The following is a 26,981-nucleotide window of genomic DNA, read 5'->3' as shown; positions in this document are numbered from 1 at the left end:
GGCACAGGAGGGGAGGTTAGTAGCAAATGGCCATATACCTGACACACACAGTTCATTAGCATTCTTTCGAAAGTTACATGAAATATCTAAGTTATTCTAAGTCTTTTTAAGGTACAGTACAGTAGGTATCAGAGTTTAACTAAAAATGCACTCGGTATAAAACAAATTTAGGTTAAAGAAAATATATTTTAAAAAACAAGATTTGTTTTGGTTATTAGTCCTTTTGTCTTTGCGAATTATGCATGTGGTTTCCCCACAATATACTCCAGAGTGGCCTTTCAAATTCAGGTAATAAAAGTATAAGGACATGCCTAATGTTCCTACTTTTTTTTTATGTAACTGGAAAATTATTCATCAGTGAAACTGCTCCCTTCCTATGAACTACACAAGTGTTAATGCACATCCTATAAGAAAAACAGTGTTGTATTTGAAGTACTCTCCTGCCTGAAACATGGTAGTAAGCATGCAATTCTGCACAAAGATTAAGGGAAAAATATTGCCCTAAATTACTTCAGCTAAAGGAAACCTTGAATTTAGGCTACTGTCACGAAGGCTGAGTCCACTTACCAAGCTTCTGAAGTATAACATCAAATAAAATCCACCATTAATACAGATTTATAGCTATATAATTGAGAGGTAGAGTGAACATTTTCAAAATTATGATGGCAGAGTTTTGTCCATAATGCTTGTCATTCACAGGAGATGCATATTTTTTTGGCACACTTTGAGGACCAAATCTTGTTGCTTGTGAAGTCAATGGGTAATTGACCATTTCCTTTAACCAGAACAGGCTCTGACCACTAAAGGGGGAAAGGTTTGATTCCCTACTCTGTTATACCAGTTTTAGGCTGGTATAATGGCACTGAAGTCAATGGATTTACAGCAGCATAAAACTATGGTGTAACAGAGTGGTAAATCAGGCACAAAAAATAATATGCTCCATTAAGCTACAAATTTAGTAAGAAAGATAGTTCTAAAAATGGAGTTTAATGGAGTTGGGTAATATTGCTGGTGAAATCTTAAGGTCTGAGTTTACAGTTTCAGTGGGATTCAATATCGTTAAGGGTGCTCAGTATCTCTGAGGATTGAGCCATTAGTATTTGTATTTGCTGACACTAGTTCTTCAGAAACATCTAGGGAAGAATATGGGCCTAATTTATTGCATATATAGGAAACATTACACTTACATTGTCCTACATTTTCAGGTAGTCTGTCACTTTCTAAAAAATTGAAAGGAAAACACATATGTGGAACCCCAGGCACATTTGAAGATGAAGATTACACACACATGAAAGTGAAATAGAGTATCAGCCTGCTTCTGATAAAGAATAGTATAATGCAGTGAAGACAGCTTAGAAGTACAGTTATCCTGCAGTGAGGGTCTTAAAGAATCTGCAGGATCCTATAGGGATCAAGGAAGCCTGCATAACTATACACTAGGTCCAAGTAGTCTCCTTTGGGTAGGTCCAAGGAGAAATGCCCTAGGTTTTCATCTTTCTAAGTGTCAGTATAAAAGGAAGAAAATGATCAAACCAAACAGTGTCATTGTTTAGATAGTAACAAAGTAAAGTGCAAACTTGTTATAGTGCTTAAAAAGCTGGTTTGATCTTTTTTGTCCTTTATTTATTTTAGAAATTTGCTATTAGTCATTTAACATTATAAGCAGTTTTAAACTTGAAAATGTTATTCAGTAAATATTTAGTTTAAAACTATGTTGGAATGCTGCACTAAATAGTGGATTTTTAAAATTAGGTGCTTCATAACTAATACGATCTGGTTAAGAACTGGATTTTCCCTAAACTTACCAGCTGTTCCATGCAGACATTGTTCTTTGCCTGTGAAGAATTCTATTGAAGTTAATGGGGTTGCACATGAGTGCAGGCATGATCAGAGCCATAACAGTATGCTCAGCAAAAATTACCTGGGTTAGCTTGTCTGCTCTAATAGGTACAATAGTCTCAACCTTTCCTTTATCAGCATCAAGGAATTTCGTTACTAGGGCAGGTATTTATCATTCTGTGAAGAAAACTCAATCTGTAGTGTTTAGTGCAAATTATTGAAAATATCATATCCACATTCTAGTATATTAACTGGAACTGATGTTTTTCTATAAACTATCAATACTGTCCAGCCAAAGTACGGGCTCCCATTTTGTCAAACTGCAGAAGCACACGATTTCAAATGACAGAAATGCTAACACCCTTTTTGTATGACTGATAAAGGAATGTCAACATCCCAACATGCATTCACAAGTGGAGACTGTTTGTGGGCAAATCCATGTATGTGCATTAATGGGTTTGGGGGTCTGAAAAAGTTTGAGCATCTGTTTGAAAATCTGAGGCAGAAAAATTGCCCATCAATTTCTCCTGTTGACAACATCAAGAGAAATGTGTTATAAAGACAATTGATACACAGCAAAGACTGTGGAAATTCCTCCAAAATACTTCTCTTTTTTCCTCAGTAGTTTTCTACAGAAGTGTTTTCTGGCAAAAAAGAAAGTGAAGGGTGAAAGAAAACTAGAATGAAGACAATTTTACTAATAAAGTTTCTTTATACTATGTGTTGACAGACAAGCCTTACTTCTCTCAAATCTCATAGACTGATAAGTAAGGCTTACTTCAACAATATATTCTCTAAAAGACATAGTCGTATTGGGAATACTATACAAAAATGTTTGGCAAACATATCTACTGTTTGGCAGATATTCAAAATCATACTTGAAGATGTTTGGATCACTTCTTCCTCCAGAGCAAATTTTTGCAGAAAAAAACAGAACAAAATTACTTACTTTTAGTTTAGATTTGCTTTTTTCCCACTGAACCAGAACAATTTATAAAATACTGTGTAACATAAATATATGACAGCTATATATTTTAAAAAAGAAAAGAAATTAGGCTTATTGAACACATGTTTTTCCCTAGTGTAGATCAATAGGACTTAAAACTAAGGTTTGTATTTCAAGTGCACATACATCACATCAGAAACTTTACGGTTGCAAGATATAGTAAGTTTCATTATAATTCCATTTTACTTGCACATAACTTCCCCAAAAAAATCTCTTTCTAAACTGAAAGTTTCCATGTTTGGTCTCAGCACAAATGAATTTTTATGGAAAATTTAAGAAAATCCCTCGAAATGTAGGCTTCGATCCTGCAATCACTTGAACGTATGCTTAACTTTACACAGGTGAGAAATGCTGTTGACCTTAGTGGAACTACTCACGTGAAAGTCTGTGTAGGCATGAAAAGAACAGGAGTACTTGTGGCACCTTAGAGATTAACAAATTTATTAGAGCATAAGCTTTCGTGGGCTACAGCCCACTTCATCGGATGCATAGAATGGAACATATAGTAAGAAGAAATATATATACATACAGATAAGTTGGAAGTTGCCATACAAACTGTGAGAGGCTAATTAGTTAAGATGAGTTATTATCAGCAGGAGAAAAAAACTTTTGTAGTGATAATCAAGATGGCCCATTTAGACAGTTGACAAGAAGGTGTGAGGATACTTAACTTTAGGGAAATAGATTCAATATGTGTAATGACCCAGCCACTCCCAGTCTCTATTCAAATCCAACTTAATGGTATCTAGTTTGCATATTAATTCAAGCTCAGCAGTTTCTCATTGGAGTCTGTTTTTGAAGCTTTTCTGTTGCAAAATTGCCACCCTTAAATCTTTCATTGAGTGGCCAGAGAGGTTGAAGCGTTCTTCTACCGGGTTTTTAATGTTATGATTCCTGATGTCAGATTTGTGTCCATTTATTCTTTTGCATAGAGACTGTCCGGTTTGGCCAATGTACATGGCGGAGGGGCATTGCTGGCACATGACAGCATATATCACATTGGTAGATGTGCAGGTAAACAAGCCGCTGATGGGGTGGCTAATGTGATTAAGTTCTATGATGGTGTCACTTGAATAAATATGTGGACAGAGTTGGCATCAGGCTTTGTTGCAAGGATAGGTTTCTGGGTTAGTGTTTTTGTTATGTGGTGTGTGGTTCCTGGAGAGTATTTGCTTCCGGTTGGGGTGCCGTCTGTAAGCAAGGACTGGTCTGTCTCCCAAGATCTATGAGAGTGAGGGATCATTTTTCAGGCTAGGTTGTTGATGTGCTGGAGAGGTTTTAGTTGGGGGCTGAAGGTGACAGCTAGTGGCGTTCTGTTATTTTCTTTGTTGGGCCTGTACTGTAGTAGGTGACTTCTGAGTACTCTTCTGGGTCTGTCAATCTGTTTTTTCACTTCAGCAGGTGAGTATTGTAGTAGGTGTTTGTCTCTGTCTGAGGGATTGGAGCACCATTAACCTCAGCCTAGACCAATCCACACAAGCGGTCCATTTCCTGGACACTACTGTACTAATAAGCGATGGTCACATAAACACCACCCTATACCAGAAACCTACTAACCACTATACTTACCTACATGCCTCCAGCTTCCATCCAGGACACACCACATGCTCCATTGTCTACAGCCAAGTTCTAAGATACAACCACATTTGCCTCTCACAGTTTGTATGGCAACTTCCAACTTATATGTATGTATATCTATTTCTTCTTACTGTATGTTCCATTCTATGCATCCGATGAAGGGCTGTAGCCCACAAAAGCTTGTGCTCTAATAAATTTGTTAGTCTCTATGGTGCCACAAGTACTCCTGTTCTTTTTGCCGATACAGACTAACACGGCTGCTACTCTGAAACCTGTGTAGGCGTGGGGACTTAAATATGCAAACTTACATTCACAAATGAGGTCTTAACTACCCACAAAAAAGGAAAAGAAAGATGGATGGCTTTAAATGAGAGCATCCTTGCTTGCTTGCATCCATTCAACTAGGTCAGAAAAAACACAAAATAAATTCATCTGTGTGTGATTGACTCACACAATTGACAATAATTTACAAATGAACTAAGAGATTTTCTCCAGAGTTTAATACATTTTAAGTTTCAATAAGGACTACTTCAAGTGTCTAGATTCTGTTTCCTCAAAAGTAGTTGAGAATAAAATTCTTTCACCCCCTCTTTCCCCACCTGCAACCTAGATCACAACAAGCTGTAGGACAAAAGTAGCTGAACCAAAAATAAACAAACTGTTGAAATAAGAAAGTGTTGCACATTTTAGTTTCCAAAGAACTTGTTTAAGAACATTATGGACAACTGAAAAAGGCATATAATACAAAAATGAGCATGCTTTTACCAAAGGCTCACTACTACCACACATATCCTTACAAACACTGTCACATGGCAGTGAGTATGAGGTTAACTCTGACAGATGTGAGAGAATGTTTAGCCAGCCATAGCCTCTAAAGATGCAGGTACAGAAAGGAAAGCCAATCTGGGATTGACCCATAAGAAATATGGCTGACTTAATTAAATTTAGTTAATTAACCTTTGTGCATAACAACCTTATTGTTCTCACACAGTCTATCTCCTGTATGACAGCAATAGGGAACACTACTTTGTTGGATATATCCATCCTTCTTTTTGTGATCATTTTCCATTTTTGCCATGTGGCTTTCACATACGATCTACCTTCTTAGCTCATACAATGTCAGTTGTTATACCCTTACTGAGTTTTCCCATACTCCATGAGCAGTCCCATTGATTTTAATAGAACAGCTTGAGTAGTAAGGTACTACTGAATGTAAGTGGCAAAATCTGGTTAGAGAAAAACATAAGAAGGACATTGCCAAGAGATACAAACATGTATTGACCCAAAGCAAAACTGAGGAACACCATAAACATATCTGCCTTAACACAGGACACTGAAATGTAGAGTACTTAACAAGCTGACTACAGTATGACAAGAGGCAGCCCTTTAAGAGAGGTGCACCACAGGCTAACATAGAGCCATAACTTATTAAGAAGAACCTGTATACAATGCAGCTAAATGTTACATATCAACTAGTACAGCATTTTTCAAAGTTTGGGTTGCAACTCAGTACTGGGTTGTGGCATGTCAGACATTGGGTCGCTCTGGTCAGCACCTCCAACTGGGATGTTAAAAGTCCCATCGGCGGTGCTGTCCAGCTAAGGCAGGCTAGGGCCTACCTGTTCCAACATCATGCTGCGCTCCGCAAGCAGCCAGGAGCGGGTCCGGCTTTTAGGCAGGGAGGCCACGGGGTTCCATGTGCTGCCCCTGCCCCAGGCACCAGCTCCGCACTCCCATTGGCTGTGGGGGTGGTGTTGCTTGTGCGCCTCAGGACCTGCTGTTGGCCGCTTCAGGCGCAGCGCGGTTCGCGGTCCCAGGACAGGCGGAAAGCCTGCCTCTGCACCCCAGCTGCACTGCTGACCAGGAGCCACCAGAGGTAAGTCCACACCCCAACCCCCTGCCCCAGCCCTGAGCCCCCCAACCCAAACCCCTCATGCATCCCAAACCCTTCATCCCCGGCCCCACCCCAGAGCCCTGACTCCCTCCTGCACCCCAACCCCCTGCCCCAGCCCAGAGCCCCTCCCACACCCTGAACCCCTCATTCCTGGCCCTACCCCACAGCCCTCACCCCAACCCTGAGCCCCTCCCACACCCCAAACTCCTCAACCCCAGCTCCGTTGGGTCACGGGCATCAACAATTTTCTTCAAGTGGGTCCCCAGAAAAAAAGTTTGAAAACCACTGAACTAGTAGATGAAAGCCTGTGCTGTCTCAGGGGCATGGCAGTTAGGCCAGGTAATCCACCATTTGTATTCAGTATCTGATTCATTTTTCCTTAGGGTTCTCCTTGTTTTAGCTCTCTGGATAGGTCTACCCTGCAATTGGGCACCTGCGGCTGGCCTGCGCCAGCTGATTCAGGCTCCAGCCCAAATCATTAAACAGCCTCTTGGTCCGAGTCATCTGGCACAGGCCAATCGCAGGCATCTAACTGCAGTGTAGACATACCCTCTGGGGCCAGTCAGGGTAGCTTTCTTGCTTGGCATTGTGTGGGGTCAGAGCTTAGAGTGGTACTAGACGTATGGGAACTGTTTTCACTCGTACCCAGTTCTGCACGGCTTGGAATCAGATTATTTCAGTAGTCGTGGCAGGTCTTCACATCAGCATGCTTGTATACCCTTTCACCAAACACTGTATCAGGAAACACTCACAAAACACTACAGAGGTGAACGTACGAACCCAACACAAAGCAGTGGGTATTATTGACCAGAAAATCTATAGAGTGGAAGTAAGGCCATGCCTGTAGGTATTTTTGGACTATTGTTTCCATGGGCTGTGCTGTAGTGAGCCATGTTGATGTTTGTACATGTTCCCCTAAGATAACGCACAGAACTGCCCCCTGGCTGGAAGCACAACCACCATTTTGTTACTCCACATTGTTACCCCACCATTTTGTTACTCCCACCTTCCCTGATCAGCTATCACATTCCAATAGCCACGGAACCTTTGAAAGCCGACATTCCATCTGGTCCTCACAGGGCCCAGGGATGACTGCACCAGGTGACATTCTGAGCAAACAGAGCTCTGAGCTAAGTGTGTAGCTGTTTCCATCACTTCATAATGACTCAGACATTCTAGACTTCAGAATGATAGACAGACAGAGGGACAGGCCTGGAAGATTTGTGCAGGCATCGAATGAGAGGTATGTGCTGCCATGGAGTGTGTCTAGGGTTATTGTCCATGGTGACTGTGTTGTTGTGTAGATGGTTTAGAAGAACTGTGGCAAATGGGCCAAATAATCCACCATGTGTACAGTCTCCCTCATACAAGTCAAACTGTTGCATGCAAATTAGCTGTACAGTAAGGGTGTGAGTGATACTTTTGATAGCACAATGGTCTAGGACTCTGCATGGAACAGATACATGCCTTACTACTGTAGCTATACATTGCATGGGTGTAATTCATCAAGTCAAATTGACTGAAAACTTAAAACCTGGCCAGAAACAGACCATGAAACCCTATGATTCCACCTGGTGATATTTTGAACAAAAAAAGAGACATCAACATTTCTTACAGCTGTTTTCAACTGTTTCACACTGACTCAACAGACGCTCTAGGCTTCAGGCTGACACACAGTGTGACAATCCTGGAATTTATTGTACAGATCAAGTTACTAGGCAAGGGAGCAATGTTTGCATAGAAGAAATATATTAAAATTATGGCATCATGTGAATTATCTTAGGTTTCTTATTTAATTTGTTGCTTTGGGAAGCCCTACATTATTATTATTATTTTAAATGACAGGATATTTTGCAGAAAGCTCCAAGAATGACATTTGTTTTGGTGTCTGAGGCAGGGGGAATGCTTCCATCAGCCTTTAGGAGTAAATGATAAATCCAGTGCTGTCATCAGATTTGCTATACCTGGCAAAGTGTAGATGAATAATACTTTGATAAAGAAAAAGGTTTCCTATTCCAGTAATAACAAAATCAGTGAGCTTGTTGAAAGGAAAAGCCTGGCAAATGCGACGGGTTACACAGATGCTCCCTAAAGAGTCTCTCCCCAAACAGTTGTATTAGCCCATCATAAAAGTAATGTTACATTGAGAGTAACTCCTAGTTTTATTATCCTAAAAATATACATATTCTAGTCCTTCTATTCCATCTAAAACAAACCATAATTATTTAGCAAAGACAAGAGTACATTCTCTCCCCCGCCTTAATTGAAGCTGAATGCCATTAAGAACGCCCAACAGTACCGCAATGTGTGCCAAACTTGAATTTTTTTAAGCGTCATTTGAGTTTTAAAGGCTACAGTAAGTGATGGGAACACAATTGTCTTGGGAATCTACAAATAACTTTAAAAAAGCTCATAAATCTGGCTTTTATGCCTTAGTTTTCAACAGCTTCATAAAATATGTAAAAGCTTGAACACAGTAGGTTCTTTTTTCTTCACATTTCTTATGTTTGACTTTTCTCAATCTTTTTTGATATGCTTCAGTGAAACGAATAGAAAGGACGTTGCTTTTAAAAAAATAAATTAGGCACCAACAAAATTACTTAAAGTTTAGCCTTGTTCTTTTCAGTTATATTAAAAGAGAACAACATGTACCCATTCAAGTACGACAGCTTAAAATAGTCCCTCAATATTTTTTTAACATTGTAAAAACACCTCTGTCCAAGAAATGATGCACTTTAATATCACAATACATTATCTTATGATGAAACAACAGTAATTGGTACCAGTACATATAATTTTGTAATGCAAAGCTCAGAGATCTCATATTAACACTAAAAATGTCATTATCATGCACCAATTCTGTAAAATAGTTTATAAAGAAAAAAACTTTTAATTATGAAACTCTTTTCACGTGCACTAAAATGAAACCACTTTGAAAATAGTGTGTACCTTGCCCAACTACCAACAGAGGGGCCAGCTAAAATTGGCACAGATGTGCAAAGTCTTTAAAGCCATTCTGAAACTAACAGTGCAAAATTGTTGAAGTATATTAGCTGATATATCATTCAACTGTATGTGACCTCTGTGGAATGCATCCTTACTACAACAATGTAACATAGCAAATATAGGACACAATAAGTTACCTGCCTTCCAGGAGCTCCTTATGGCCCTACTACTATGAATATTTCTGGTCCAGGGTTTTTATGACCATCACTTCATGGCAGAACATTTTATTTGTGGGTAACGCCATCTCTCCTGGTGTGTCCACTTAAACTATTGTGACTGATTAAGGGAGAGAATCTCACGGGAGATACAGCACACAAGGACTGTGTGGAGTCAATCAGTCCTGCCCTTGACATAGTAGTGGTTGCAGCTTCAAGCACACACCCTGCCATAGTAAAACATGGTTCTGTTTTAAAAACATTTAGTTGTATGCTTTTTAACTAATATGTTAAATAACAGTCACTTCGAAAAGGTAGGGATTCCATGATAGCTGCTGCAGCAGCTCTTCCTTCAGAGGCATTTAAAAATGCTCTTCTGTTTGAAGTTTATCTATCTACTACTGTTATAACCCTTAGAGTGATTATAAATGAAAAATTACAGAAGTAGTATTTTCCAGTTTGCTTACTGTGTGCTTTGAGCACACTTTGGGTGGGCCTTTCATTCAGCAAAGAAGGAGAGAAAATCCTGGAAAAATAGACAAGAGTAGTTCTAATGCCACAGACATAGGTAGGGAGGCTTAGGGCCAAATTGTAGTACCTGAAACTACTTTTACCCCATTTTTAAACTTCGTAGATTTCAAGTTGACAGTGTCCCTTTAAAAGATTTGTTTTAACAAAACAAAACCACATCCCAAAAAATCCACCCCAAAACACAAAACCAAAAAGAAAGGATATGGTCTATGGCCAATGATTTTCTTCTCAAAGCACTCATTTTCAATGTTTCTAATTTCAGAAACTGCCACCCCCCATCTTGTGGTTTGGTACACAGTTAGCAGCTAACAGAAATCATTTTTGTTTGCCAAGATTACTTCACACTCCTGTGCTTTCTGATAAAGAGCTGGTGACCTTACAGAAACCTGAAGCAAAGCAAAGGAACTGCACTCTTCACACTACTTTAACTTTCAGTGATCACATCAGATGCTGAAGGGAAAACAGAAGTTTGAAGTGGTCTTGGCAGGTATTTGGAGTAAAAGAAGGAAAATTTTCAAAATGTTTTCTTTGCAAATATACTGTCATTTTAGAATATAACATAACTTCTGTTTTGGGATCTCAAACATTTTTAATTTTTTTTAAGTGTTTTCATTCACCTTTAAAAGATATTGGAGCATATTGTGCATTCTGAGACAGTACTATTGATATTACTTATTTTCTGCTTAACTAAGAGTTTCCCTATAGTTTTAAACAAAAAGTGGAGCAATGTTCATTTAAGTTACATGATGTCTATGTTCACCCTTGCAGGATTTGCTGCAGGTAAAAAAAAGGCTTGGCTTGTAGATAAGACTATCATTGTGCATGACTCTAACATATAAGGACACGGAGAAGGCACAGATCAAGATATTCTATTTACTGTAAATGTAATTTAAGATTTTTCTGTATATTGGAAAAGTTGCTTTGCATTTGAAATAAAGCTGCAAAGCTTTTTTTTTTTTTTTTAAAAGGGAAGCTGATATGACATGGCTAAATATGGAGAATTGAGTAGTCCTTATATGATAGTGTTGGTGGCATTTCAGAGTTGTTGGACGACTGTGAAGACATTGTGAATTCTATATATGTTGGGGAATTACATCATTACAAGACGTAGCTGTTCTGTCTTCATATGTAGGCTGAGAGGATCTATATTAAAATGCCCAAGCTGGTTAGAGGACTGAAAAGAGGCATTTCCTTTTGTAACTAATTAGTGCTGAAATAACAGTTCCAGAAGCATAAAAGGAAGTTCTTTTTAAAACTCAACTACTGAACGAAGTGGTGGCCCTTTGGTCACTGCTGTCCACTGTCCAACACCCATGCTCACTTTTGTGCCGCAGAGGCAGCATACTCAGCCTGTGGGTTGAGGGAAGGAGAGATCACTCTGCATATACCTCTGTGGCTAAGCAAAGTAGTTGTATTGATGGGATTTAAAGGGAGCTCAAAGCCCTTCTTACTCACAGAATACCAGTGTTATATGGAACTTTGAGGGAAGGGGAAAAGTAAAATCTTCCACTGAGGTCTGCTATTGTAGACCAAATAATTTTATATTAAAAATAAATATGCCCCAAATTAAATGAAAGTGGCTATTTTGTCTATTACTACCATGCAAGATCTGAAAATTATGCCTGATTGGTATATAAATTAAGAACAGCTGTATATTATAATTCAGGTAGAGTGAATAAAGGGAGAAAAAAACAGAAAATTTGTATTAACTGCCTTTTAAATATTACTTTTAAAGGTAGAATGTAACAGATCACTTACATCCATTAAAAGCTGAACATATTCATTCATAAACAATGCTATTGTGCCAACATGATATACTCACAAACATATGTATATCAGGATGACATAGACAGACACCTGTTTTATTGAGTTGTTTAATCAGGCTTGCTAGCAGACAAGAGAATTTTATACATAATCTAAAATTGAATCTGTACGTAATTTCCTTCCCCTTTTTAACTGAAGATTCAAAGCAAATCAAGGGGAAACCTACTATGAGACTACTTCCAACAACAGATGACTCAACTAGCACCTGAGAATTTGTTGTGCTTGTATGTACTGGGGTTCTGAACTTCCTGTTTCAATAAAATACCAAACAAGTTGTGTTTCCTTTACAAATATGCTCTTACATCAAGTCCTGTTCCTATATTTTCAGTTTTTGTCTGCATTCCAACATTTTTTTTGGCAAATGCAGAAACATTCTAATTAAAGAGTGGAGAAAAACAAGCATCATTCATCACAGAGCAAATGTTTGAAAGATCATCTTTACTGGCTAATTCTTTCATTCACTTTAAGTTGGCTTTAAAGAGCTTGATTTCATTTTGGCATATGCTAGTCCTAAATCAAACACAGGTAATATCTTTTGATGAGGTCCTATTAGTATAAAAATGGAAAGTGATTAACAATTCTCTTACTAAAATTCTAATGGCATTCAAAACAGAATGCTTTCTGTGTGAAATGGATCAAAGGTATTTCTGGGAAAATGGCATTGTATTTTAAAATATCATACTGTTCTGTGTAGGTAATTTTATCTCTCTCACCCAATTAAACCATTTAACACAATTAAATATAATTTGAAAATTATAATTCCCATCCTAATTAGAAGTGATCACTGTTTTTGTCTCAACATGTTCTAGTTGATCAAAGTAATAAGTATCTTTTTATTGTTCTTACCCTTTCTTCCATATTAACAGTCTACATAAACATCAAGAATCCAAATAAAAAAGCTCTTTCTGCTTGATTTAGAGCTATTATGAGAAAGGCAACCTCCCAAGTAGAGTTAAATCGCAGAGCTGCAAATACATGACTACAGCATAATGGTCTGGTTAAGTACAATACAAGCCCTATGCATTAGTTTCTTTCCTTAATGTCATTGGTATCACTTAGTTATAATAAGCACAGGACGAAGCCCTTTGTCCGAGCAACATTTCTTTCATTTTCTTTCCTAGAATCAATACATTGCACAGAATGATAGTCACTTCTGTCAACTAGCTTCTGTTTAGAAACCACCTGAAAACAAAGCTGAGGAAAAATGTGCAAACATCCTTGTTTTAGAATCTACCTCAGTGATAAAACTGGAAATGTGTTAGTAACCTACATTGGTTGCTCTTTTAAATAGCTGATTTACCTGTACTAAAACTAAGGTCAAAAATTAAATTATACAGAAGCTTAAAAAAATAACATCATATAATTTACTTATCCAAAATGGAATGCCTAAGTTAAAGGTGTTTGTTTGTGCATTTTATATACCATCGTGAGAGACATTGATCCTATTTTTCTGAAAAATCTGGGATAATTTGTCAGTCAAATGTAGATAGAATCACTACCAACCTTGTCAGAATTGTGTTCAGTTCTGTAGGTGGAAGTATTAGATACTTTCAAAGAGCTCTGTACCACTGTGGTATGCCACTGTTGGCTGGTCAAGGCCAATAGAGAATGCTGAGAGAAATAGCCAACACTACCTCTCTTAGGGGGACATTTGTCATACCTTGAAACATGTGATAGTCTGTTCTGTCATGAAGAATCCAAAACTTGCCATAAATGATCTCACTTCTCCTCAGTCTCAAACTGTTAAGAAAGTGGTAGCAAATTGACTATGATATCATGCCTCAAATAATGGCACCTCCCCTAGCAATTTGCTGGGATACTGATTTAATACTGACCAAGAGAGAAGAACTTCTACACCACTAGTACCACCTCTGTGGACTCCGAAGGTGTTGCTCAAAGGTCTCCTATCCAAGTACTGACGGACAACTGACCCAGTCCAATCTACATAGAGAGATCAGTCAGAATCACAGCACATGTTGATACAGCTGCAGGAAACTATAACAATGTCACATTTATTTACTAATTACTGTCTGATGAAAATTCAATAGAACCGAGTAGCAAACAAACAAAACTACCTATCAGTAGTATACAGTTTTGTTATTTTATGATTCTCACCAGCTAGAACTAACTCAGCTATAAAAGCTATGCAGATACAAACACAATTTTGCTTTTTTGAAGTGCATGAACAGTATTTCATCATACACTGTCACCCTTGTAAAATAAATATATACATAAATGATCTGTATTATCAACAATGTTTAGTTGCTTTTCAGTTGAGTTATGTGACCATCAGCTGACATGGTTTTGTGCAAACTTTTGTGGGTTTTTTATCCACATGGGTTTTCATCTCTTGAATTTCATGTTAGAGTAGACCCAGAATCTCAAAGACTAACACTCAGCAAGAAGTGGGAGAGTTTAACCTGATTCTAAACCAGAAATCCCAACCCCATCACATAAAACTTATCCAAGTTAATCAAGAAAACCTTTTGGTACAGCTATCCCAAATTTTAGGTTGGTAAAGAAACTGCTTGTTTTGGGGTTGCAGTATAAAAGTTCAGCACCATTTCAATTTTCAATCTCTATGGTGATTTCTTAATGCTTCTTCCTTTTGAGTTTTCTAACATAAAAATAAAAAGGGCCATTTACCCTACGGCCTAGATGCCCCAAAATAAGTTACAAAAACAAAAGAAACTAACTTAGTAGCTAACCCCACAACAAAACAATAACAACATCTCTTTCAGAGTGCCCACAAAGTTCCCCTCCCAGGCAAACATAATTCCCACTAAACTTCTCCCTCTGGAATAGCCTGAGAGAACAGACATGCCTTGCAGGATGAAGCACTGAAAGTCAATATAACTGTGTATTTCTGATCAGTGGGGAGGAAGGAACTAGGTCCACAGTTAATGGTCCCTCATAGAAAATGTTGTACTGCCAATCCACTCTCTTTTTAAACTGAGTGGGATCCAGTTTGAGTGTTTCCTCTGATTGCATTTGTGTCAGTAGGACAAGGGAAGAGGGCAAGAATGGGTTCTTCAGGCAAGAAGATACCGAGACATTTAGGTTAGATGCACTCTATTAGAAATAAAGTGGAATTATGTTTTTGTCTTCATTACCTTGTAAGCTCCTTGGGACAAAGACGGTCTCTTTGTTCTGTGTTTGTACAGTGCCCAGCACAATAGAGTCCTGGTCACAATCAACCTGAGGCACGTTGCGCATATGCTAAGATGACTAGCGCAACCTAGTGATAGAGTAATACAAATATATAATGATGACAATATGTTTGTATATAAACTAGAACAATGGAGCCTGGCACTTGCTTAGAGACTCTGGGAGCTTTTTAAATATAAATATTAAAAATAATATTGTCAAACGTTGCTAATTTAGATGCTCTGGTAAATAGTTCTGATGATAAATAGCTTCAGTATAGAGCACATAAATCATCATAAGAACTTGATAATTGAACAAGTTCTTGTCTTTGGAAAAGCTTGCAAGGTCTACAACAGAATCTCCTCATCACATAATAAATCAAATGTGTTATGGACAAGAATAGAAACTTTTATATATACAATAAGTCAAATAAAATCCAAAACAAATACATTCAAACTGGAGCTCTGGTTTGCAGCTATCTTATGAAAACATTTTCAAACGAGGGAGGGAGTGTTTTCCAGAGGTTGGAGAAGGGGTTTGGGAGTCAGGAATCCAAGGTGCTATTCACAGCATTTGCTTAACATCAGAGGAAATGGACCTTCTCAGGGCAGAATTTGGACAAAAGAGCATCTATTTTATTTTAAAAAACAGATCCTGATCCTGGAATCAGCAACATGCACCCATACAGAGTCCCCGAATTTCAATGCGACTTACAGGTGTCCACACTAGCAGATCATAGTGCATGGTATCTTCTTTGAACTGGGCTCTAAGTCTACGCTGGAAGAGCAGAACAGAACAGCAAGGAAAGACCTCATCTCAGTCACAGTCTTGAAGCAGCTCTAAAAAAGGACCTGCATTGTGGTCTGCTAGTGTGTACCCTATGATGCCCCACTGAAGTCAAGGGGACTCGTGCACAGGAATAACTGAGGACAGAAACTGGACCAAAGTATGTAATCTTTAATGAAGATAGACCCTGATCCTGCTCTGGAAACCCCTAGCATAGACCTATGTAGTCTACATGTTGTGGGGCTGCAAGAATATAACCAAGGCCTCACCTACACTAGAAAATTAGCTCGGTTAACTACGTTGGTCAGGGGTCCCTGTATATTCTTCCATTGACCTAGCTGCTGCCTGTCAGGGAAGTGGATTATATATGCCAATGAAAGAACTTCTCCCATCAGCGTAGGTATGTCTACACTGAACCACATAGCCCTTTGATGTTATTTTAAAAAGAAAGTGGAAAATGAATCAGGAATTATATAACAAAGAAAAACAAGACACCTTTAAATAAAAATACATGGATTCACTTTTTTTGGAACCACTATGTGTCAGTGTTATAAGTGCAGTAGATTTATAACTAATTTTTATAGCCTGGATATAGTGTACTACGTTCTTGATAAACAAAAGCCAACAAAGGCTCCTCAACAGCTGTCTTCACTAAAACTGTGGAATTAGGATTTTTCCCTTCTGAGATTTAAGATAGCTATAAATAGTCCCCCCACAAAGCTTCACCATATTGTTGATTCTTCAGCTGTTCCATCTAAAACTACTGTTAAATATTTGTAACCACGGGTATTAAAAGAACCATGAAGACTGCCTTTGACATGTTATAGTGATAAGATCACATATTTCACACATTTCTTCTCCTTTATAACAAAGTTGCTTGATAGCACTAATTTTACTGTAATAGAAAGCCCCTGCATTTCTGCAGTTTAAATGTATGGACCATATTGTGGACAACTAACATTTAATGAAAGATAGATAAATGCTGCATAAAAGCCAAATTTACTATTATGAAATAAAATATACATAAACAATGCCCTTCTATTATAACAAATGCAGGGATCAAATGAGACAAAGTAGGATTTCTGTGATTTTACAGATTTCTACAGCTGCTGTGGGGCTCCAAAGGTTTAACTTCCACAAAGTATACAGGAACCAAGAGGTTTTCTACCCTAGATTGCTCTCATGAAAAATTTAGCCTTCAACATCCCAGTAAGATGGAGCAAGAATTCATGCTTTACCATGACCCATATATGGAATATAGTCACTACTTATAAACCACTGAGCATGCTCAGAGAGTAAACAGCCAGTTATACTGTAAAGGGTAAAAGGGTATTTAGATGTGAAGTGACAGACACTATCTTTGCAGCTAATTACCAGTGGAGAAAATGTCTATTTCTTATCCCATCCTGTGATGTACTAACTGGCACAGAGGTTCTGGCTCATCATGCTGGTCATGCCTAGATATATCAGTATTCAGTACTGCTGTTTAATGGATGGTAAGAAGCAGATATCTTTCAGATACACTTTCAGGATGATTTACCAGATATTAATGAAGAATGAAGTCTCATCCATTCACCCCAGGTGAAAGGATTCTATAAAGCTAGACATTAACTAGTTACCAGGAATTATCACAAAATACAGGTGACTGTCTGCAGACAGTGTGTGTGATGGCAAGCCTAGAGCAAAGCATAGCATCAGAGCCAAGTTCAAGCATGAGGGAACTCAAAATACCATCAGTGTCATCATTACAAAGTTGGCAAAAAGCCAAAGGCACATAACTTCAACTATCTCCTTCATTAGGGAGGACAAAGACCAACATAAAATTTTACTTGTATTTTTACATGAAAATCTTAACTTCCCCAAGCCCTGTGGAAGTGTAAGGTTCCAATTTCAGTCTGGAGAGATAAATGTAAGTGTACAATGTGTTATCACTAGAGCGGGTCAGAACATTTCAAAAGCTATCACCAACATGATGATGTGTAACTAAAAATTTTTTTGGGGGGGAAAAAAATTGACAGCAGTGATATTGGTCCAAAATCTGGTGTCAGTAACACTTGTAAATCTAGAATAACTCCAGTGGTATAACTGAAAATAGAAATCTGACCCTCTGATTTTAAGTCTTGTGTTCATAGAATCAGAATCAAAGGACTGAAAGGGAAAAATCTTTAAAAAAATTATCCTAAATTAAACTGCTAAATAAAGAAATCTCAGAGATTAGTGTGTGCCTACCAGGGAGCATTATAATGTATGGGGACTACAACTTCACTTTAACTTTTCCTTACAGGATATGCTGAGGACGCCACAACATTCAAAATGTGAAAGCTTACCAGAAAGGCAGCTCCTGCAAGGAAAGGAACACTTTGGGATGAGGGGTTGTCTGTGGGAAAGGGAGGGCCAAGGTTTGCTGAGGCAATAGGAGTCCATTACGAAAAAGACGGACAGCAAGGAGGATGCTGGGAGCTGTAACAAATGCATGTGCAGCAAACAATCACTATATGAATTACACAAAACACACAGAGTGGAATTAGAACCCTGGACCTTTGTCACCAACCTCCCTAATCTAGCTCAATGAGTCCCCCTTAGCAACTAGTAGTGAGAGATCACATATGTTATCTGTAAGCCAGCACCAGAGGACATCATCACACACTTACTCATACACAAATCCAATGCAACAAAGAAGGAAATCATACAGGAGCTTGGGTGTCCTCAGCAAACTAAACTTTCTGAGGAATAACACAAAGCATACATAAAGTCTGAGGTTTCAAAAATTGTGATTTGTCCTGATTGGTTTGCTGTCTGGGTAAATTATATCCATCTTAAGAAGATTTAGAAGTATCTGTATGGTGAAAGTGGCCCTTGATTTCTGGATACCTTTGCAAACTAACATTTAAAAGACAAAAACTATAATACCTCTTTCTTTTTCAACCTTGAGCCAACTTTCCTAGTGTGGAAGCCGGATATATTGTTTTAATGACTTGGCTTCAAGTTCTCATGTCTTAATTGGTAATAAACTTTAAAGTTAGTGCCAGCTTTCAACCATGTATCTTTATTTAATAAAAAATAGTAATAGTATACTTTTGCATTGTTCATGATGGCTATTTGAAGAATCTTTTTCTTGTCTGTGGGAATTGGAATATGGACTATTCCATGCACCAACATAAAACAGACATCAGCATAAGCTGTGGAATGATGCATGGAAAGACAATATGTGGCTTGCAGGATTTGCCAGCGTGGTATCCTATAGCTCAGTCTCTGTCCCAACAGACAGACTAAGAAAATGGCTGACATATGGCCCTGTCATCTCTGTCTCAGGCTTTGGACTTTGAGTAACTGTTAAGTTACCATTAACAGGCAGTAAATGAAGAAGAGCTGTAAGTTTTCCAGGGTTTCTGTTGGATGGGTGACCGTGAGTTGAAAGGTTCAAAAACAGCTGCATTTGCACTGGGTCACATGCCATGACATTTCTTGCTGTGGCCACCATAGTATGTTTCAGCTACCCTGTGGTGTTCACCCAAACGATCCCATTTAAACAGGAAACTTGTGGGACAGTTGCAGTGTACATAATTGTGGGATCGCACTGTTCTATACTCCTGCTAGCAGGACTCTAAATATATCTGAAGTTTTGGAGGATGCTGAACTCCATAGCTCAACACAATTGGATGCAGCTTTTAGCAAGAGGCACTTGCTTTTCATTAGCTACAGTAAATATCTTTGCCCCAGAAAAAAATTGAAAAAGATAAGATGTTTATCTAACATCTAAGGAAAACAAACTTCTGTCATCAAGAGTAATTTGGCTAACATGTTCAACAGTTAAATCCTAAGAAAATACTACCCCTGCAATACTGCAATTACACTGAAAACTTGGGTTACATCTGGAGTTTAATTTAGCCCTGCTTTAGAGCAGATTTAACTAGTGTTTTAGATTCAACAAGGAATAGTCATGAGTATAAAATCTAGACATTAGGGTGCTGTTGCACATATTTGTTCGGTTCCACTCATCATTTCTGGCTTTTTACCTCTGCCCTCTACTGGGCAAGTATCTATTGTGTAGAATTTAACTTGATGATGAATGTTTCTGTTTTGTAACTTGTCTAACAGACATGTCATGTCTCCATCCTAGCTGGTGAAGTAGACCCAGTTGTTTGCCAAGTGGTTTACAACAAAACCATAGAACCTTGTTTGTTTCCACATCAGCAAATCTGAAAATTTGAAAAAAAGTTTTTTGCTGGTTTTGTCGTCATCAGGTTTGCAGTGGGAAATATACTTTGTGAGTATAGTAAAATGTCATTTTGCACCATAAAAGAACTGGGAACATTGTTATAACTGTATGCAAAATTTTCAAAAGCACCCACTGATTTAGGAACATATGTCCAATTTTCAAAACTGACTCAAATTCATAGATCCCAAGGTCACTCTGACCTCCTGTATAGCACAGGCCATAAAACTTCCTCAATATAATTCCTAGAGCAGATTTTTTTTTTAAATAAACATCCAATCTTGACCTAAAAATGGTCAGTGATGGAGAATCCACAGTGACCCATGGTACATTGTTTAATGGTTAATTACCCTTACTGTCAAAAAATTATTCCCTATTTCCAGACAGAATTTGTCTTGTTTCAACTTCCAGCCACTGGATTGTTATACCTTTCTCTTCTAGACTGAATATTTGTTCCCCATGTAGCTACTTATAGACTGTAGTCAAGCCACCCCTTAACCTTCTCTTTGTTAAACTAACTAGACTGAGCTCCTTGAGTCTACCACTATAAGGCATGCTTTCTAATCCTCTAAGCATTCTTGTGACTCCTCTCTGAACCCTCTCCAATTTATCAACATCCTTCTTCAATTGTGAGCACCAGAACTGGACACAGAATTCCAGCAGTGGTTGCACATATGCCAAATACAGAAGTAAAATAACCTCTCTAATCCTGTGTCAAGATTCCCCGGTTTATGCATCCCTGTATTGCATTAGCTCTTTCGGCCACAGCATAACACTGGGAACTCATGTTCAACTGATTACCCATCATGACCGCCAAATCTTTTTCAGGGTCACTGCTTCTCAGAATAGGGTCCCCCACCGTGTAAGCATAAAATACATTCTTTGTTCCTAGATGTATACATTTAACTGTATTAAAATACATATTGTTTGCTTGTGCCCAAATCACTCTGAATCTAAGACCTGTCCTCTTCATTATTTACCATTCCCCCAATTTTTGTCACCTGAAAACTTCAGTAATGATTTTATGTTTTCTTCCAGATCATGGATAAAAATGTTACACAGCATAGGATCAAGAACCGATCCCTGTGGGACTTGACTGGAAACAGACCTACTTGATGATGATCCCCCATTTACCGTTTGAGATCTATCAGTTAGCCAGTTTTTACTACATTTAATGTATGTCATGTTAATTTGTATCATTCTAGGTTTTTTTTTTTTTTTTTAATCAGAATGTCCTGGGGTACCAAGTCAAATGTATTTTCCACTAAATGCATCTGATGAAGTGGGCTGTAGCTCATGAAAGCTTATGCTCAAATAAATGTGTTAGTCTCTAAGGTGCCACATGTACTCCTTTTCTTTATGTCAATACTATTACCTTTATCAGCCAAACATGTAATTTCATAAGAAAATATAGCAAGTTAGTTTAGAGAGACAAGGTTGATGAAGTAATACCTTTTATTGGATCAACTTCTGTTGGAGAGAGAGAGAGAAACTTTCGAGGTTATATAGATCTCTTCTTCAGGTCTGGGAAATGTATATAGAGTGTCACAGCTATGCGTAAGCTCGAAAGCTTGTCTCTCTCACAAACAGAAGTTGGTCCAATAAAACCTATTACCTCACCCACCTTGTTTCTCTAACAACCTCAGACCGACATGGCTACAACGACACTGCATACATCAAGTTAGTTTGACAGGATCTATTTTCCATAAACCCATGTTGATTTAATTACATTACTCTTCTTTCTTATTCATTAAGTCCCATATCAGCTGCTCCTTTATCTTGCCTTTATCAGACTGACAGGCTTATAATTACACAGGTCACCCCATAAAGCCTTTTTAAAAATTGACACACCATTAGCTTTCTTCCAGTCTTCTGGCATTTCCCCAGTGCTACAAGACTTGTTTGAGATTGAGGTACTCAGGAGCTTAACTCACATTGAAAGTCCTGTTAGTGCTTAAAGACCAGATTTTCAAAGATATTTGGGCATCTAAAGAGGTAGACTGGTGCCTAGTAGGATTTTCAAAAAGCACTGAAGCAGCTCAAATGCTTAATTGCAATGGGACCCTGGTGCCCAAGCAGGTTAGGTGCTTTTTAAAATCCCAGTACGTACCTAAATACCTTACTTTAAAAACCTGACCCTATATCACTTTTGAAAATAGGACTTAGACACTTTTGAATTTTTTACCCTCAGTGTGTTTAATTGTAGGGCTGACTATTCTAGATATGCTATATGAATTCACATGTTTCACTTAAAGGCACTGTTTACAAGCAGAAAAGATTAGATGAGATTTGAATCTTGTAAGAAACATTAGAGACTGAATTAGGATTTGACATTCATTTGCTTCTCTCCCATTTTATCCTCTCTTCACTATCTTGCCTTTTCTTTCAGTGAAAGAAAATAATAATAATAAAAAAAGATCAGATGACCACCTCCTTTTTTGTTCCCTATTCCTATTCTTTTTCACCCTGGCATTCTTCCCCCTGCATTCTCTCATTTTTCTCCTACTTCTTTCCCAGTTCTCTCTCGCTGCTTCACTTTCCTCCAGTTTGCTATTCATCTCTTAGCTTTGTCCCTCCTCCAAGTTGAATAAGTTAGTTGCCCTCTTATTTTCCAGAAATAGATGCCTTTTTCTTGTAAGAAAGAACTGACACTGACTGGAATTTTGTCAAACTGCATGAAGATTAGTTTCTTTGAAGCCTGGTCCATGTTTGAATCCAAGCTGCCAGGTGTGAAAGGTCAGCCTTTTAGCCCATGGTGACACCTCTTGTAGAAACGTGTTATTGTTGGTTTCTTTTTAATAGTTAAATTAATGCAGTTAAAATTGGGTAAGAAGTTGAGACATTTAAAATTTCATCAATCATTATGCAAACTGCAACTGGTTGCAGATTCCGCTCAAGGACTATTTTTCAAATTTACTTTTGTCTTGTTTTTTTAAAATTGTATATACTCCCCTTGTTCATATTAATAACAACATACAGGTGCCCTGGGCCATCTTCTGCTTGTTAGCAGTGGAGACAGGGGACATGAGAATTGTTATAATGAAGAACAGACCATTCCATCTAGTTCAGGAGTCAGTCTTTCTGACTTTGGCCAATGCTGGATGCCTCAAGAAAAGACATAGGCCCTCTATATGGCATCACAATGGTGTAGTAGTATGCTATGGAGAGTAAAGTTTTCATGATCCAAGCTATTTGTCAGTTCACGAAAAGCACTTTATAAGAGCTAGATCTTATTATGATGCTCTGGCAATGAAGAGATACTGGCCCAGCAGATTTAGAAAGGAGTGTATTTCCCCATCATATTCCAGGAGACTCTGGCCAGCGCAGGTCATAAAATATATGAATATAAAAAGTAATCTCTGAGGAAAAAATGCTTTCAAATAATGGATTTATCTGGCCAGTGAGAAAATAACCACCCTTAAACTGATAAATTAAATGGGGATATAAGTTCCATTCTGATTTTACATAAATTACCATTAAGAAGGGTTATTATATATGTATTACTTATTATGAGGTGCATTTTGTATCTTTTTTAATATTGTTAAAGAGTTACATTTTTTAAAAAAATTCTTATTTAAAGACAAAAGTAGTAATTGAGGTGTTAATAAATTAGAATAACTTGCCTGGTTGTGAGTGTTTGATTAGCAAAACAGGCCAAATTGTAGAAGAATAGTCTTTATCCTGTTACCAAAAGTAACAAGGTGATATTGTAGCTCTTAGAATGTTACTGAACATATAACACCGATGGAATCTGTCTGAATATAATACAGTCACTCCACTATTGGTATGTAATTCAATGATGTTGGGATGTCTGATGTTGAGAGGCAAATTGTTGCTAATGTTGTAATATAATCTCAGATATTGTGTTTAGCAGTTTGCAGTCATTAACACTTTCATGTACTTGTGAAGGTTCTAATTTCACGGCTGTGAGAAAATGCATGATTTATCTAAATATATTAATTATATTTATATGTTATGGGTATAGAAATCTTTGCTTTAAGTGCTTTTCACATGAAGGTCCAAGATAAATATTTTTCTAAAGGCAAGTGGTGGGATTTAATCAGAGATGAAAACTGCCTATTAGATCATCTAGTGCATACTCCTGCCAATTCAGGATTTTTCCTTACAGTACATTTTCTACTGTTTTGTCCATGCAGTTTTAAATTATACAAGCAATAGGGATTCTACCACTTCTCATGAGAGGCCATTCCACAGTCTAATACAGTGTTTCTCAAACTATTCTACTGGTAACCCCTTTCACTTAGCAAGACTCTGAGTGTGACCTTCCCCCCACCCCGCTTATAAATTAAAAACACTTATTTAACACCATTATAAATGCTGGAGGCAAAGTGGGGTTTGGGGTGGTTGCTGACAGCTCACGACCCCCCATGTAATAACCTCGCAACCCCCTGAGGTGTTCCGACCCCCAGGTCTAATAGGTCTCAGTACTAAGAGCTATTTCTTGATACTTGGCATGAAATTAAAAAAAATAAAATTTAGGCCATGATTCCGAGCTAGTTCCCCTTGTTCTACGCAAGGGAGGGGCTTCTGTGCCACAACTCTAAGGGGCACAGCACAGATCTTGCTCCTCAGGGTGTGGGGGAGCCAAGGTAGCTTTCAGCCATCTTTGCACCCTTATGATCCTGGGCTACTCTGGGGGCTGGAGAGGTCCCCAACATAATTTAGATAGCCTTGAGGCCTTTCTAAATTATGGCAGGAGAGACCTTGTATCACAGTGCTGCTTGTAATTTCTCTATTGCTGCTTAATGTGGCCTCACACCTGCCCCACCCTCTAATACAAGGGCTTACAATGGACTCCTTGGCTGTCTACCTGCACTGGGGGAATACTTCTACAGCCACTAACAGAGATTTAAGACCCCCTTTATGCCGCTATAGTCTTTTTACATGGAACAAAGGGGCCTGAAGAAGGGTGAAAATTTCAGCTAAGACTCTGTTCCCTTATGATGTTTATGCCCTTTGAATACCTACATTCAGATATATCTCCACTTAAATAATCATTTAGCAGCAAGAAGTCTCTTTCATCGTTCCTCATAGATCAATACCTTCCATCTCAATTATCGGTCTTGCTCACCTTTGAATTCTAACCAACTCATAGACCAAGTGAGAATCAGAGTCAGAAAGGTTAAAAACAAGAGAATAAAATGAGAAAACCTAGCACAACAGTCCAAAAAAAGCAGAAGTAGAACACAAAGAAATGTTATTAGACCATACCATCAAAAGTATTTCATTTAAATTTATTTGAGACAATGAACCTCAGCCGAAAACGAGGACAACCACATTTTCTTTCTAGGGAATCTACTTTGAATTCTTAGCTGTCTGCATACATGTAATCAGAATATTTTCTCTAGCCCCAATTCCAGACCATTCTGACCTTCCAGTCTAGAAAGTGGTATTGTGCCAGAATGCATGATATGTTTGATGATGAAGACAAAATAGATAAACAGAACTACATCTAGTCTAGAAAACTGGTTTCTAAAAGGCTTTTACCTCATCCACATGACTACAGAAAGCATTTTACTTTAAAATGGATTCAGCAAACAGACATTTGTAAGGACTAGTGGGCCAAACCCTAGGGCCTTGTTCCAGGAAATGAAACTTAAATTGCTTGACATGGAAATTTTTCTAAGCACGCTGCTTCAGGCTTTTTTCCCTCCAGACACCATGTCACCTTAACAGTTTAAACGATTTACTGAGATTAATAAGAGTAATATTGAAATTTTGTTAGCAGTATAATCATGGAAAAAGAAAAAATGATATTTGAGTGGGGAATTTGGAAAAGGATATAAACTAGTAAAACAGTCAGCTGATCAGGAATTTGATGAATTAGATCTAAAGTTACTAATGTTGAGGAACAATGCCAGTCACTGACCATTAAGTCAACATCCTACAGGATATGGTTAATGCAGTAACTAATGATAATGTATCACTTGATTTTAAAGGTGAATCCTTGGGAGAATATTTTAAAATAGATATTTGACAGTTCTCTGATTGCCTCCTTTAACGGAAGGAACTGACTCAAAATCATGTGAGAATATATAATTACATAAGTTTTTTTTATAAGTAAAATCAGGAATGGAACTTAAGATAGATGCATTAGATAAGATTTCTACTTCTAATGTTCATATGAAGCAAGATTTGGCTGTGGCTAAGCTAACTAGTGATTTTTCTCCTGTCAAGGCAGATATGAAAAGTGTTTTTGGATTCCATTTAAAAAAAGATTGCATTTAATTTGTAGTAGAATACAATAGTAATGTTTCAAGATCTACTTTTCACTGATAGATGCAGATTTATACAATTAAAAAGCAAATGAGCAGATTGATTGGTTTATAGCCTGATAAACTGGTGATTCATGTTGAGAAGAAAAGATACCATTTTATGGATCATGATGCTGCTAAAAGATTTGGTCAGCTATTAGCTGTACACAATCTATTATAGATGGATGATTATCTTTCTAGCAGATAATTTGTTCAGCAAGATGAATAAAGAACAGACTGTAAAGCAGACTCTGATACTACTACTTATATCGTTTTAAAAAGCACCACCTAGTGTTCTGAGAGTTTTTGATATATAGGTTGGAGAACATTTTTTTGTTCTCTTTTCTTAAATCTCTCTTTGGTTCTTTTTGGAAATTACTGGAAAAGATATTATAACTCTAATATGAATGTTGTAAAAGAAGTTTCCAAGAGCCTCCAATTCAATTTAATGGGATATATTCAAAGGAAGCCACTTTAGTGAACAAAACAATGCATCTATTACTCTGTCTACGCACAGGTAGGCAAGGTGCTCATCTGTAGTCAGTGACTGGCAGTATGATTGACGGACATGTAGTTTTCTAGAAATGCTGATTAACATCAATTAACAGGTCACTTTGCAGGACAGTGTCTGCTAGTTATAAAAGACAGAGAACTTTTCTTCTTTTTCTCATGTGGATTAAGGACAAAACTGAAAGTGACCAAAAATTAGATACAAAACCCTACA

The 26,981-nt window shown here is 37.8% G+C and overlaps 1 protein-coding gene across 5 annotated transcripts in view; it reads right to left on the bottom strand.

The window, feature by feature from the left end:
* MCPH1 (microcephalin 1) overlaps positions 1–26,981 on the bottom strand; it is a 232,029-nt gene that overhangs the window by 11,314 nt on the left and 193,734 nt on the right. The window contains exon 13 of one of the 5 annotated variants that reach the window (XM_073336227.1): positions 18,142–18,226. The exons of the other annotated variants lie outside the window; for them this stretch is intronic. Within the exon in view, the coding sequence (XP_073192328.1) occupies positions 18,190–18,226 (37 nt within the window). The 3' untranslated portion in view covers positions 18,142–18,189. Of the gene's footprint in view, positions 1–18,141; positions 18,227–26,981 lie in introns of those variants that run through there. 5 annotated transcript variants of the gene reach the window in all.

Source organism: Lepidochelys kempii, chromosome 3, assembly GCF_965140265.1.
Source record: "Lepidochelys kempii isolate rLepKem1 chromosome 3, rLepKem1.hap2, whole genome shotgun sequence".
NCBI classification, from domain to species: Eukaryota; Metazoa; Chordata; order Testudines; family Cheloniidae; genus Lepidochelys; species Lepidochelys kempii.
This window is presented reverse-complemented; position numbering and strand designations above follow the sequence as displayed.